At 42.4% G+C, this 15,847-nt stretch overlaps 1 protein-coding gene across 2 annotated transcripts in view; it reads right to left on the bottom strand.

Moving 5' to 3' along the window:
* Nucleotides 1-10,125: 10,125 nt before the first annotated feature.
* LOC140719726 (mediator of RNA polymerase II transcription subunit 30-like) overlaps nucleotides 10,126-15,847 on the bottom strand; it is a 29,279-nt gene continuing 23,557 nt past the window's right edge. For both annotated transcript variants that reach the window (XM_073034548.1, XM_073034549.1), the window contains exon 5: nucleotides 10,126-11,066. In XM_073034548.1, the coding sequence (XP_072890649.1) occupies nucleotides 10,971-11,066 (96 nt within the window). In that variant the 3' untranslated portion in view covers nucleotides 10,126-10,970. The remainder of the gene's footprint in view (nucleotides 11,067-15,847) is intronic.

Genomic DNA, 15,847 nt, shown 5'->3' on the forward strand with positions numbered 1-15,847 from the left:
ACTTAGAGAGAGAATTGCAGAGCTCAGGGCCCAGTCAGCTGAAGGCACAACCAGCAATGGGGCCGTAATGAAAATCAAAGTGCAAGAGGTCAGAACTAGAATCAGAATCAGAATCAGGTTTAATATCACTGGAGTATGTTGTGAAATGTATACAACACACACAAAATGCTGGTGGAACACAGCAGGCCAGGCAGCATCTATAGGAGAAGCGCTGTCGACGTTTCAGGCCGAGACCCTTCGTCAGGACTCCTGAAGGGTGTTGGCCTGAAATGTCGACAGTTCTTCTCCCTATAGATGCTGCCTGGCCTGCTGTGTTCCACCAGCATTTTGTGTGTGTTGCTTGAATTTCCAGCATCTGCAGATTTCCTCTTGTTTGCTCTTGTGAAATGTATGTTGTTTTGATGCAGCAGTATGTTACAGGACATAGTAATAAAAAAACTATAAATTACAATAAGTATATGAAAATAAATTAAATAAGTAGTGTGGACAGAGTGGAAAAATAGTGAGGTAATATTTATGGGTTCGTTGTCCATTCAGAAATCTGACGGCAGAGGTGACAAAGCTGTTCCTCAAGTGTGGAGTGTGTTTCTTCAGGCTCCTATACCACCTCCTCGATGGTAGCAATGAGAGGGCGCGTCCTGGGTGACGGGGGTCCGTAATGATGGGTGCCAACTTTTTGAGACATCACTTCTTGAAGGTGTCCTCAGTGCTGCGGAAGCTAGTGGCCATGATAGAGCTGGCTGAGTGTACAACTTCCTGCAGCATTCTTCCAGTCCTGCCCCACCATCCCAGATGGTGATGCAGTCAGTCAGAATACTCCCCATGATAGATCTGTAGAAATCCGCAAGTGTCTTTGGTGACACACCAAGTATCCTCAAACTTCTAATGAGATATAGAGTTGTGTAGTGAGCTGGGAAAGTTTGGAGATGGGGAGGGATGAAACTATGGAGATATTTTAAACACAAGGATGAAAATGCACTGACTGGAGATGTGCTGCAAAGAAGCTAAAGTGACACCTGTGAGAACAGGTAATGGGCAAGTGGGATTCACTGCAGGTTAGTATGCAAGTTGTATTCTTCAAGAAAAGTGAGAGACTGACCAGGAGAGTGTTATATTATTATGTTTAAAGAATACAAAGGTAAGGATATATAATCAGAAATACTTCCTGTGCAAAATCGTTTATCATTAAAGGGATAGTAGCTTTTGGATCTAGTGAACGTTATTCTAAAAATCAAAAAACTCCAGATGCTGGAAATCCAAAATAACACTTTATTTCTCTTTTTTATTTGGAATATTCTTCTTGTTTGACTGCTGTTAGTGCATCATTTTATTTGCAAATGCTTTTTTCTCCCTCCACAGATTTGGTCTCTTCAGCATCTCCTCTTGAATTACTATCTGTGACCACAGTACTTCATCTTCAGAAAGCACTTAACTCTTTCCAGTATCTTTCTAAAATAGCCACATTTGGCATAGATTAAGAATACAGACAGGTCAGCTATTTGCATCTGCAATGTAGAAACTATGGTTGATCCGATTATTTCTGTCCGATTTCCCAGGCACATTTACCATTTGATGTTCCTGGGGAAGAGTCAGGACCTTACCCTGGCCCACTGGTGTTCTGAGACCAGCTTGCAGGACAACCCTCAGAGAGATCTGCATGCCTTTTCATGTCAGCAGTTACCTTAGGCTTCATGGCCTGTTCTTGACCAATGACGGTTCCACAGTCTATCTATTGAACTACAGCTGAACTCAAGAAAAGTCCACAGGGAGGCAAGCAAGCATCAGACTGAGAGCCCTCTTTCTGCCAGAATCAACCACGGGTGTCGCATCCTAGCTGCCTAAATACTCAAGCCAGGGCAGTGCGATATGGAGAGCAAGCTGTTGCCCATGTAGCAAGCTCTCCCTCTCCACGTACCTGATGAACCCAAAGGAACGGCAGAGACCAATACAGTTTGGCACTGGTGGTGTCGCAGGAGTTGCCAGTCAGCATTGAACTCAACATAGAACTGCCTTAGGGACTCACTCCAGATCTTTCCCTCAGGCCTTCCCCATGAGTGGGTATAGCCACAAGGCAGCGAAGGTTTGAGATGAGAGTTTTCCTTCTCGATGAGCTGCCAACCACGGCCGATGAACCACATCTGCTTGAAAAGCCTCAGATTAAGACTGACCAAACTCAAAGGACTGTTCTGTAACTCAAACAGTTTACAAAGGGATCATTTTAATAAATGATTTAATTTGACAGATGTGACTCAGATAGAAACTACTTTGCATTTTCAACACATTATCTGTCCTTCCAATTAACCATTGCTAGTACTTTTTAAAATTTTCTCTATAATAATTGCCCAGATGCAGGTCAAATCCATTAAAATCCAGCAAGGATACAGCAATAGGACTTGCAGCTGATTAATTATGCAGTTTTGCTGTTGTAGTTAGAAATGTCACCTTTTACTACCGAGAAGAAGCAGAGAAAAACTCACTAATGCAGTGACACACCAGTCTGGAAAGCTGGTCGAATATTAAATGCATTTTTATTTATTTATTGAGATACAGCACAGAATAGGCCCTTCTGCCCATTCAAGCCCTGCTGCCCAGCAATCCCCCGATTTAATCTTAGCCTAATCACAGGCCAATTGCAATGACAAACTAACCTATCAACCGGTACGTCTTGGACTGTGGGAGGAAACCAGAGTACCTGGAGGAAACCCACGTGGTCACAGGAGAACATAGAAACTCCTTCCAGGCAGAATGGGTGACTGAACTGGTTTATGCAGCTCCTTCATTCAGTGGACCGTTCTCGGATGTCCGAGCTGCGAGATGCATCTCACGCATGGTGTTAGCATCTCGGCGGAGATGCCAGTGCACCCACTGTATCGGTGACAGGACTACAACAGAAGTGAGAACAGGAAATATCACCATAAGATCCTACTCTCTATTTCAACTGCGTCACACCTGGCCTACATCTTTACTCTATCTTCATCATTACATTCCAAAGAGTGAATGGAAATATAGTCAAGGCAAAAAAAGCTTATGAAAGACTGTGCACAGACTGCTTTACATCGCGGATTAATAGCTGATCCACTGGGAAACCTTCTGAGAAGCAGAGAGATACATCACAGGTTTTTTTAAAAACAGCCTTTAGAAAGAAAATTTCAAGGCAGCCAAGAACAGGAATCACAACAAACATAAAATTTAAAAGGCTATAGAATATTGGTCTTTACTTCAAGGTGTTCGGAAGATAAGGAAAATTAGAGAGGTATATTATCTAAGCAGTGATTCATTGAGAACTCTGAAATGCAGAGGGATCTAAATGTCCGGGTATAAGTTTTCCAAAAGGCCTCCATGCAGCAACAGTCAGTAGTTAGGATAGAAATCAGATGATTTATTATTTGCTGAAATACAAAATAGGAGAATGTTATAGAGGACACTGACAAAACCATATCTGGAGTACTTGGTACAATATTGATCTCCCATTCAAGGAGTGGCATTAATGCACTGGAAACAGTTCAGAGAAGAATTAAACCCGGCTGTTACATAATATTTGGAATAAAATTGATCCTTTTCAGATTGGCAGCATATGGTTAGTGGAGTACCCCAGAGATAGATTCCTGGCCTTCAATTATTGACCTGCAGGAGGGAACAAAAATGCAAGGTTTCTTTTGCAGAAGGTAGGATTAAATCACAATATTATTCTGATCCATGTTCCAGAAATTGATTTGTTACACAATTAATAACAAGAGGTTTACACAACATGTGGGCTGAAGAGCCTGTAATGTGCTGCAGATTTCTATGTTTCTATGTGTATGTACACTGTTCAAGTAAACAGTCCACTGTCACATTCTAAACACAAGATGCTGGAAATCCAGAGCCTCATACACAAAACGCTGGAGGAACTCGGCAGATCAGGCAGCATCTATGGAAATAAAGAAACAGCTGACATTGGGGCATCTTCCCCCTTCCTTTCCAGTCCTGATGAAGGGTCTCAGTCCAAAATGTTGACTGTTTATTCATTTCCATAGATGCTGCCTGACCTGCTGAGTTCCTCTGGTGTTTTGTACAGTCACATTCTGCTATTGTGGCCCTTGGAACAACTTCGAACACCAGTCCAATGAAGTACTATCAACGGCAAAACCTCCTCCTGTAAACATGAAGGAGCAACTTCCTCCCCTACTACATGACGGATCACAGGAACAAGCTTTAATTAAGCTGTTTAACATATTAACCATTACACTAGAGGTTTTCAATTTGTTGCACATATCGCAAATTGTTGAGAAACTAAGTAGAATGTATAACTATTCAAAACCAATTATAAAGTTCTTGCTGTCTTCCCCATCATATTATATTCCAACCTTTGATATTTACTTTCTACTTAGTAGTCCCATAGTCCCTTGTACTGCACATTCTTAAGCACACAACTAAATTGCATCTCTTCTTCAGAATGAGAACTTAATAAGTATGACTAGGTATTACTGAACAGAAAAATCAGATGTCAATTATGTCTTGTGCCCTGCTGACAAGATTTCATTATTGTTTCTTCACCTTCTCACTATTGATACAGAATTACTTTAGCTCTTAGTAATGCCCATAAGCATTTCCTTCTCCAATTTTATTTTATTTATCTGGAGAGACAGCGTGGGTCAGGCCCCTGTGACCCTTCAAACCATGCTACTCAGCAACCTACCCATTTAACCCTAACCTAATCACAGCACAGTTTACAAAGACCATTACATCTCACTCATTCCACTTCACTTTTGTGTGATTTTTGTTCAGAGACATTGTGTAAAACAGGCTCTTCTGGCCCATCAAGCTGTCCCACCCAGCAACTCACCTATTTAACCCTAGCTTAAACATAGGACAACTTTCAATGACCAATTAACCCACTAACCGGTTTGTCTTTGGACTGTGGGAGGAAACTGGAGCACCCGCAGGAAGTCCACACATTCACGGGAAGGATATACAAGATTGTTACAGAGCATGCTGGAGTTGAACTCCAAGCTTTGATGCCCTAAGCTGTAATAGCTTCACACGACCATTCACTTTTGTTGGGGACTTCCTTAGGTAACACGGCCACTCTTTTCCCCTTTGTAAACTAATTGTTCTTCTGTTGTCACTATTTATCATTCCTCTTGCAATTTGAAGATTCAACGTGCACACAGCAGCCATTGGGAGAGGACCCCTTTCACTAATGGTCCATTTCTAAGATTAACCATCACAGGTGTAAAACTGCCAACCACCCCTTCTGAATGTGTGTTGGTATCTACATTTTGCCGCAGTTTTGAAGAGTGGGCGTGGAGAGGATGCTTCCAGTAGTGGAAGAGTTTATGACAGGAAGGCACAGCCTCAGACTAGAAAGGCGTCCCATTGGAACAAAGGTGAAGAGCAATTTCTTTAGCCGGGGGTGGTAAAAATCTGTGGAAATTGTTGCCAAAGACAGCTGTGGAGGCCAAGTCTTTGGGTATCTTTAAAGAGGATGTTGATAGGTTCTTGATAAGAGTGTCAAAGCTTATTAGGAGAATGAGGTTAAGAGGGAAAAATCAATCAACTCTAATTGATTGATGGAGCAGACTCAATGAGATAAATGGCCTAATTCTGCTCCTATGCCTCATGGTCTTTATATGCTGCTTTGGCAACTCATTTAGCCATTCAATCAGTTCAGAGAGGTGAAGATAATGTCAGAGGTCCATTGTTTTGCGATGTCTTCTGAAATGTCACCCATTCTCAAATTGCATTTCAATATTCAGTCCATATTTTTGCATCAACAGGTCAAAGTCTTTGGAAGAACTTTTTAAAATTTGTTTTCGCAACAGAATATACTTCTTCCAGTCTACCGGCAACCTACATTTTATAGAAAACCGGGCAACAAAACTAAACTCATCTACCCTGTGCCCTTCTCTGATTGACAGAACTCGTCTACCCCCAGGGGTCACCTTTTTTGCACTGCGGACCGGCTGACGGGGAGGGGGTGTTAATCACAACCAGAATATAGGTGATAAATCAACTATAAGTCACTTATAAGTAACTAATACACTCAATTTCATTTCTAAAAGGGTTTATCTAACGAATTTAATATTAAACACACAGGGCATATTTTCCTTGCATGAATATAGTGATAATTCAATTATAACTCACTTATAAGTCAATAGCATCATGACATTTTAAGTAACATTTGGATATTAAACACACAGCGCATATTTTCCTCGCGTTCCAGTTCAACAGTGGGCGTGACAGGGAATGAGGAAAGGTGCAGCTGACTCATATCCTTTCATATCGCCAAATCATATCGTTTCCTCGCGGCCTGGTAGCACATGCTTTGCGGCCCAGTGGTTGGGGACCACTGTTCTACCCTATACCCTTCTCTGATCGACAAAACTAAACTCGTCTACCCTTTATCCTATACTGTCGCCTTCCATTGAAAGTTGTTTCCTATCACATTCCAAATGGATCCTGCCAACTATGCCAAAACACTGTCTTTATTACAACATGGTTCTGCTCTGATTAATGTGTTCAAGCAAATAGTGTAATAAAGTGATTAGTAAAAAGAAACAAATAATTTCCAATTAGCTACTACTCAAGTCACATTCTGCTGTTCCTGGCAACAGAAAATGCATGTCTTCAAAATCCCTTGACACCACTTAGCCTCAAGTGCAGCCTGAGACACAGTTTGCTCGATCAATTTTGGAAATAAAAAGCTCTTCAATAGAAAAACAAAATGCTCTCACATCCCTTCCGCTGTTTCAGGACCCTCTCAACAGCAAAGATAGCATAACCTCAGTTTTTTTTGTCCTTGGCACCACTTCCAACTCCCATACAAAGGAACTCTCAATGGGAAAAGAAACTCCTTGTATTCAACTGGACACATAGCTGTGCATGTGACCAATCCTCCTGTGGCATAGCAAACAAGCTTTAATTAAGCTGTTTAACACAGCATGATCAAATCAGAGGTTTTTCACAATGGTAGCTGCATCCATATCACCAAGCATACAAGATCCAAAGCAGACTTGGAAGGGGAGACATCGAGATGTCTCTAAGCTAGAATACCTAATGTGACTATTCTAAAACAAAGTCCCTGCTCTATTCCACATTTTACTGCAGCTTCCAAGTTCACTGATGATGGAAAAATAGGTGGAAGGGAATGTTACAATGAGGAGAGTGTGATTTTCCCCAGGATAGTGATTGTGGCGTTAGATGTTTGAAGAGAATTGATATGTCATCAAAAACGTTTGCAAACTTCTACAGATGTACTGTGGAAAGGATTCTAACTGGCTGCATCACCATCTGGTACGGAGAGGGCCACTGCATGGGGTTGAAATCAGCTGCAGAAATTTATTATCTCAGTCAGCTCCATCAAGGGCAATAGCCTCCCCAGCATCCAGAACATCTTCAAGGAGCGATGCCTCAAAAAGGTGGCATCGATTGTCATTAAGAACTTGCCTTCTTCTAATTCCCACCATCAGGAAGGGGTTACCAGAGCCTCATGGCACACTCAGTGATTCGGGAAGACCTTCTTCCCCTCTGCCATCAGATTTCTGAACACTCCCTCACTACATTTCTCTCTTTTTGCACTACTCATTTAATTCAACTTTTTAATATATAGTTCTTACCGAAGTCCCACAATGTGAAGTCAGCTCGAGTGGACTGGGCAGATGAAATCTAAAGCGAGATGCAACAGCAAGGAAGGCAGTACTGCTGGGGTGGTGGAGAGCAAGGGGGATGACAAATCACAGAAGACATCACGGTCATCCACTGTAACCGAGTTTGTGGGGCATGTTCGTACCTCTGGACCTGGGCTTCGGAGGGCAAGAGAGCTGAACTGCCCAATGCTTTTCCACTTTTAAAAACTCTCCTGCACGAGTTTCCTGCCATCACTGGGACACAACAGCCAGCCACTTCTTGCTGTGATTTACAATTGTTATTGTTGTGTATTACAATGTACTGCTGCCGCATTACTACAAATCGCATGACTTACGCCGCTGATGTTAAACCTGTTTCTGATTCTGATTATTCTGCTGAATTTTGCTCAGCGTTTCATGAAAGTAGGTGTGAAACGCTGCACTTTGCTAAGGGTCATCAAAACGGGAATTAATATCCAAATGGAGAAAGGCTGCAAAGTATGGAGAGGAGAAGCTTTTGCATTGCATGCGTGAAACGAAGTTAAAAGGTAGGCCCAGCAGGTACTTCAGGTAGCAAGTGGCACTGTGGCCTTTATTGCAAAAGGGTTGGAGTTTACAAACAGGGCGGTTTTGTTACAATTGCACAAGGTGTTGGTGTGCCCGTGCCTATAACACTGTGTGAAGGCTTGGTCACTTAATCTAAAAAAAGGATATAGCAGCATTGGAAGCAGTTCAGAGGAGAATCACTGAGCTGAAAGGGTTGTCCTGTTGAGAGGCTATACAGTTTAGCACTCTGTTCCTTTGAGTGTAGAACGATGGGAAGAACCTTATCCAAATATACAAGATCCAAAGGAGACTTGGAAGAGTAGACATCGAGATGTTTTCATTAATGGGAGAAACACAAACAAGAGGCTAGTTATTTAAAACTGATTAAAGGTGTGCAAACCTTTATCACTCAAAGATGCTCATCCTTGGAACTTCCTTAAAAATAATCAAACTGTCCACTGTTTACTAAGGGAAAGATGGATGGACTCTTGGTAGTAAGAACAGGAAAACAGATTATTATCTGAACGGTGGCCGATTAGGAAAAGGGGAGATGCAACGAGACCTGGGTGTCATTGTACACCAGTCATTGAAGGTGGGCATGCAGGTACAGCAGGCGGTGAAAAAGGCAAATGGTATGTTGGCATTCATAGCAGAAGGATTTGAGACAGGATCAGGGAGGTTCTACTGCAGTTGTACAAGGCCTTGGTGAGACCGCACCTAGAGTATTGTGTGCAGCTTTGGTCCCCTAATCTGAGAAAAGACATTCTTGCCATAGAGGGAGTACAAAGAAGGTTCACCAAATTGATTCCTGGGATGGCAGGACTTTCATATGAAGAAAGACTGGATCGACTGGGCTTATACTCACTAGAATTTAGAAGATTGAGCGGGGATCTTATTGAAACATATAAAATTCTAAAGGGATTGGACAGGCTAGACGCAGGAAGATTGTTTCCGATGTTGGGGAAGTCCAGAACGAGGGGTCACAGTTTAAGGATAAAGGGGAAGCCTTTTAGGACCGAGATGAGGAAAAACTTCTTCACACAGAGAGTGGTGAATCTGTAGAATTCTCTGCCACAGGAAACAGTTGAGGCCGGTTCATTGGCTATATTTAAGAGGAAGTTAGATATGGCCCTTGAGGGTAAAGGGATCAGGGGGTATGGAGAGAAAGCAGGTACAGGGTTCTGAGTTGGATGATCAGCCATGATCATACTGAATGGCGGTGCAGGCTTGAAGGGCCAAATGGCCTATTCCTGCACCTATTTTCTATGTTTCTAGTCATGTTTCATCATTTAGCTTGAGTGGACATGACCGTGAGTCCATCACGGGTAAAGACATCCCGAACATTGAGCACATCTACAGGAAAGCAGCATTCATCGTCAAGGGACCACCACACACCACAGAACCCAAAAACTGCTCTCCTCTCACTGATGCCACCAGGAAGAAGGTACAAGAGCCTCAGGACTCACACCACGAGGTTCAGGAACAGTTACTACCTCTCAACCATCAGGCTCTTGAACAAAGGGGGATAACTTCACTCACTTCACTTGCCCCATCCTTGAACTGTTCCCGCAACCTATGGACTCACTTTCAAGGACTCTTCACCTCATGTTCTCAATATTTATTGCTTATTTATTTATTATTACTTTATTTTCGTATTTGCACAGTTTATCATCTTCTGCATTCTGGTTGACTGCCCAAGTAGGTGCAGTCTTTCATTGATTCTGTTATGGTTATTATTCTATGAATGTACTGAGTATGCCCACAAGAAAATGAATGTCAAGGTTGTGCATGTACTTGGATAAAAAAAAATTACTTTAAACTTTGGACAATGGAAATGAGGTCACAATCAGGTTAATTGTAACATTCTCAAATTGCAAATCAAGCTTGAACAATTACCTCTACCCACAAAGGGCAGGGAAAATTCAGAACTGTCCTGCTTCAAAAGGTTTGTTAGAAGACAACTAAAGCCGTATTAGTATTGAAAAACATTTTACTTTTGTTGACAATATTAAAATTTACAGAATCAAGGCAGTTAGATGTAGATCAGTTATAGCATGTCTGAATTCTAGGACCCACACATACATTCCCACAACACACCATGACTCATTCACCAAGGTACCAATTGTCTGCATTGGTCCTTGGAACGTTACCTAGCCATTTTGACTCAGCTACAATTCTTTTTAATAACCAATAATATGTCTTGAATTAGTTTAACATTCATAATGTACATTAATTCTTCAACACCAACTCTCTCCTTGTTTTTGCTTGCAGCAGTGTTTTGTTGTTCTACTCCACGCCTTGTGGAACATCGGGTGGCAAGTTTGCCATTTCTTTAGCATTTGTTTTTTTTAAAAATCAGGCTGAGTTGCTAGCTCGACGCCCAACCCAGCACCGATGGAAAGCGTGAAGGCACCGGTCGGATTCGAACCTGGGACCACTCGCCTCGAAGTCCAGTGCTGATGCCACTACACCACCGGCCAGCAAGCAGCAACGTTTTGGGGTTCATATTTCAAAGAACTCTAGCACCGTTCAGGAGAATTGACAAGCTTGGCCACAAATCTACTCTATTCTGCCAAGAACGATCACATTGAAAATTTGTATCCTTGCTACATTACATGCACAAAAATAACACATTATTTCATAATACATTAACATATTTTCTGAACTGTGATTTCCTTAGTATAAAAATATTTGTTTTTCTGTTTGTTAAGAAAAGGGTTATTTATACAGTGCAAAAACTAAACAAAAAAAGGGAATTGCTTAACAAGCCCTAAACAGAGAGGTCACTGAAAAACCAAGAATGGAATTTCAGTAAGTTTAATTCCTCATTGCCAGCATCGAATTGATGTCCCATATGAGATTGCGGAGCTGGTCCATAATGTGCTTCAGTTCCTGGTTCTTCTGATGTAGTTTCTAAGACAGGAAAAGAACAACGGTTGAAAACAGGGAATACTGTATTTTCTATTTACTACTCTGTGCTTCTACATCTTCATAAATGAGAGATTATCCTCAGAACAATTCCAGAGTAGAACAAGGAACATTTCTCTGAGTAACCTGGCAATATTTATCCCTCAAATGAAACACAATTTTCTTCCCCAACATTTTTTGCTCCAGACAACCACAATTCACTGAAAAGAAATATTCATAGTTTCTGCTCTTGTTCCAACTGTTGTTAATTAATCATTTCCACCTACAAGGACCGTTAGGGTGGGAAACAGCTTCTTTCCACAGGCCATGACATTACCGAACACTAAACACAAAGTACCCCATCCCACTTTCACTCTGCCTCCTCTTCTAGCTGCCTAGCATGACATTACCGAACTCCCTGCCAGCACCTAGGTCTCACCTTATATGAAGCGCTTGTACTGTTACACCACTTAATTTTTAAACGTGTCATAAATGCACCTTATTATTTGTTAATTTATTTGTGGTAATATTGCTCCATCCACAAAAAGCGGAGTTTCCCAGTGGCTAACCATTTTAATTCCCGTTCTGACATGCCGGTCCATGGCCTCTTCTACCACAATGAGGCTACTCGCAGGGTGCAGGAGCAACAAGTCTAGGCAGCCTCCAGCCTGATGGCATGAACATCAATTTCTCCTCCCGTGATTTTTTTCACTCTCCCTTCCCTCTTCTTCTGTTCTCCACTCCGGCCTCTTACCTCTTCTCCTTGCCTGCCAATCATCTCCTTCTGTTCCATTTCTCCCATGGTCCACTCTCCTCTGTTAGATTTCTCCCATGGTCCACTCTCCTCTGTTAGATTTCTCCCATGGTCCACTCTCCTTCTGTTCCATTTCTCCCATGGTCCACTCTCCTCTGTTAGATTTCTTCTCAAGCCCTTTCCCTTTGCCATCCAAGTGGCTTCACCTTATCACCTTCTAGCTAGTCCTCCTTCCCCCTCCTCCACCTCTTTATTCAGGCATCTTTCCCCTTTCTTTTCCTGTCCTGAAGAAGGATTGCAACCTGAAACATCAACAGTTTATTTACTTCCATAGCTGCTGTATGACCTGCTGAGTTCCTCCAGCATTTTCTGTGTGTGTGTTGCTCTGTGCTTATAATACTTCATGACTTTATGTGCTGTGTTTGAGTTATATGTGCTGTGTTGTGCATCTTGGTCTACAGGCAGTATACATGATAATAAACTTGTTTATTGAAATAACAATAAACTTGAACTTGAACTACTGCTCTTGCCGGAGGTAATGGTTCTAATAACAAACATTTTCTCTACCAAAACCCTCCTAGCAGAGAAGGAAACCACACAACCAATCAAATTCACGAGGTGCTACATCCACCACGCTTTCGGCAATGAAAAGCATTGCCATATGATTTAGAGTTGTTTGCAACCAATTTTATGAGTGTGCTACTAAAGTTAGAGAAGTTACTTGAAGTACTATCACCTATTGTACATAATAGAACATTAGCATTTCCAAAGCTAAAGAAAGCTATTGGCAGCTCCAGTGCAAATGCTATGTGGTACGTTCCTGAATTCGGCTTGAATTTGAGTATTCCATGGTTCTGAATAATATTCGTGCCGTTTCTATACAGTTACAACTCAACCTGAATAGTTATGTACACATACTTGACACAAAATGCATAGAATAGAAAGTAATGCATTCAGCTACAAAGAGTGTACATTTCAATTTTGGTAAAAACTATTGTGGTAACTTGATGTAAAGTTAAAGTAGAGGAAAAATCCTCAACATTCCCACCCTCCCCTCTAACTTCTCTTTAGAGCAACTTAAATTTATTCAATGTTCAAAGTGCATTTATTATCAGTTTGTACACATTATACAACCTTGAGATTCCTCTCCTCACAGGCAGCCACAAAACAAGAAACCCAAAAGAACCCATTAAAAAAAAGACCAACAAACACCCAATGTGCAGAGAGAGAAAAAAAAATGAAATCAAGCAAGCAATAAGCACAAGCAGATAGTGTTCTGCTGTAAAGTCCACAGAGAGATTCCATCCACAGACCCTTAGTTGAGCGCAGAGCCGGATAAACATCACGGAACAACGAGCTGAACCAGGCTATCCCTCGCTTTGGACCTTGACTCCCTGACCTTCTCAGTCTGACCTGGTGCTTCGATACACTCTGGGACCTGGACCCCACCAGCTTGGTTCAGCCTGTACCCAACCCTTCCAATTTGGCCGGGCATTTAAACCAATCGAACCTCGGGTCTTCCCAGCTCTCAGCGACGGGCACACTGCCTCACCTCTGCCACACTGAATTGCCCCCAAATCCAAAGGGAAGTTATAGGTTATTGTTTACCTGAAAAAAAGTGATTCACAAAAGTGTTTAGCTCTTTTTAATTCTCCAGTCCTGCCGAAGGGTCTTGGCCCAAAATGTCAACTGTACTCTTTTCTATCTATGCTGTCTGACCTGCTGAGTTCCTCCAGCATTTTGTGTGTGTTGCTCGGATTTCCAGCATCTGCAGATTTTCTCTCTCTTAGTTGCTTTCCTTGTTTCACTGGCCACCAGCCAGAAATCGTTGAGATTCATCCACACCATCTTAAACCAGAGACCAACATCTCTGCAGGGAACGACCTCTCTATCTGACTTTCTGTTTCATGGAATTAAATCGCCCCTTGGCTTCCACACTTTGAATGAAAAGAATTTTTCCTCAGAACTAAACTCCTCTAGTTTATTTAGGCTGTCACACATCTTCACCGTACCTTTTAATACCATCCTCCTTGTAATATAATAAACATTTTTATTATTATTACATCTCTCCCAATTCTCCTTCTCTAAGGAGAACACGGTCATAGAGTCAGCCATACAGCTCAGAAACAGTCCTTTCTACCCCACCCCTCCCGTGTCTGCAGGCCCATTTACAATGAAGCCCCTTCACCTTCACTGGATCCATAATTTGCCTGCCCAACCCTTGCCCACAGAAGTGCCTGTCTCAATGTCTTTTAAACAGTGACTGTTTCAGGCTCAGGCACTGCTTCTGATGAGCTCAGTGTGTAAAAAGATTATGTATAAAAGTTTCTGTGATTTGTAATGACATGGTTTCAAATGCTGAACCCGAGGTTTCCCCATCTCACTGCATAAATCCCTGATCTTGAACAACTTGCTTCATATCCCTGGATACACGAAAACCTGGAATGTACTGTTACATTCTTGTACAGTTGCTCAATGCTATTACAGGTCAGGGTGTCAGAATTCGGAATTCAGTCCACCATCCTCTGTAGGGAGCATCTGAGGGCTCTGGGCCTCTACTCACTGGAATTCAGAAGAATGAGGGGTGACCTCATTGAAACCTATTGAATGTTGAAAGGCCTCAACAGAGTGGATGTGGAGAGGACGTTTCCTATGGCGGGGGATTCTAAGACCAGAGGACACAGCTTCGGAATAGAGGGACGTTCTTTTAGAAGGCAAATGAGAAGGAATTTCTTTGGCCACAGAGTGGTGCTTCTGTAAAATTTGTTGCCACAGGTGGCTGTGGAAGCCAAGTCACTGGGCATATTTAAGGCAGAGGTTGATACACTCTTGATTAGTCAGGGCATGAAGGGATACACGAAGGCAGGAGATTGAAGCTGAGAGGGAAAATGGATCAGCCATGATGAAATGATGGGCAAAAATGTCTAATTCTACTCCTGTATCTTAGTCTAATGGAGTTCCTGTGTGTTCTTCCCATGGAATGCGTGGTTTTTCTCTAGTTTCCTCCCACGGTTAGTAAGTTAGTTGGTCATTGTAAATTGTTCCTGATTAGATTATGGTTAAATCAAGGTTGTCGGTGCTTGCAGGGTAGTGTGGTTTGAAGAGCCAAAAGTGCCGATTTCATGCTGTATCTCGAAATAAAAAATAAAATAAATAAACTTACCGAGATGCTCCAACACAGGGACCAAATAACCTTTGGAAATTTCTTTCCACAAAGACGACTACTCTGACCTTTTTAACTGATTATTTGCAGTTTGCCTTCAGGCATGAATTATCCAGTAATTGGGGAATTATCTGGCATTTAAAAGGGAAACCAAACTTAATGAGCAACCTTTACAGAAATTGCACACGGTCCAATACGAGTAATACCCACACACAGGGAAAAAAATAATCTGGCATTTTAGCAAGGCCAAGAATAGTTAGCCTGCTATAGTTTTACACTTGCAATCCGACAAGTCCCTGCAATTGTTCACTGATCTCCCGCTCCAACATCTGGCAAGCAGAACCCTAGAGCATCAAATTCACAATCCAACGTGCTGCCAAGTCCAGTGAACCTTTTTTGAGGCAAAAGCGAAATACCATCACACCCTCTCTGCTCCGGCAGAGGGCCCCTGGAGCACATCCTCAACAGCTGGCCCAAAGCCCTGGAGAAGCCACTACTGCTGGCATCATGGCAAGCGTGGAAGGCAACGGCAGAATCCATCTCCTCAGTAAGCGCCTCCAGCAGCCCAGAAAGCCCAAAGCCTTCGTCAATGCTGGAGACCAACCGTTGTCTACCTGCATATTGACATCCCCATGAAAGCCCAAAGCCTTCGTCAATGCTGGAGACCAACCGTTGTCTACCTGCATATTGACATCCCCATGAAAGCCCAAAGCCTTCGTCAATGCTGGAGACCAACCGTTGTCTACCTGCATATTGACATCCCCATGAAAGCCCAAAGCCTTCGTCAATGCTGGAGACCAACCGTTGTCTACCTGCATATTGACATCCCCATGAAAGCCCAAAGCCTTCGTCAATGCTGGAGACCAACCG

The sequence above is a fragment of the Hemitrygon akajei genome, chromosome 32 (genome assembly GCF_048418815.1).
Source record: "Hemitrygon akajei chromosome 32, sHemAka1.3, whole genome shotgun sequence".
NCBI classification, from domain to species: Eukaryota; Metazoa; Chordata; class Chondrichthyes; order Myliobatiformes; family Dasyatidae; genus Hemitrygon; species Hemitrygon akajei.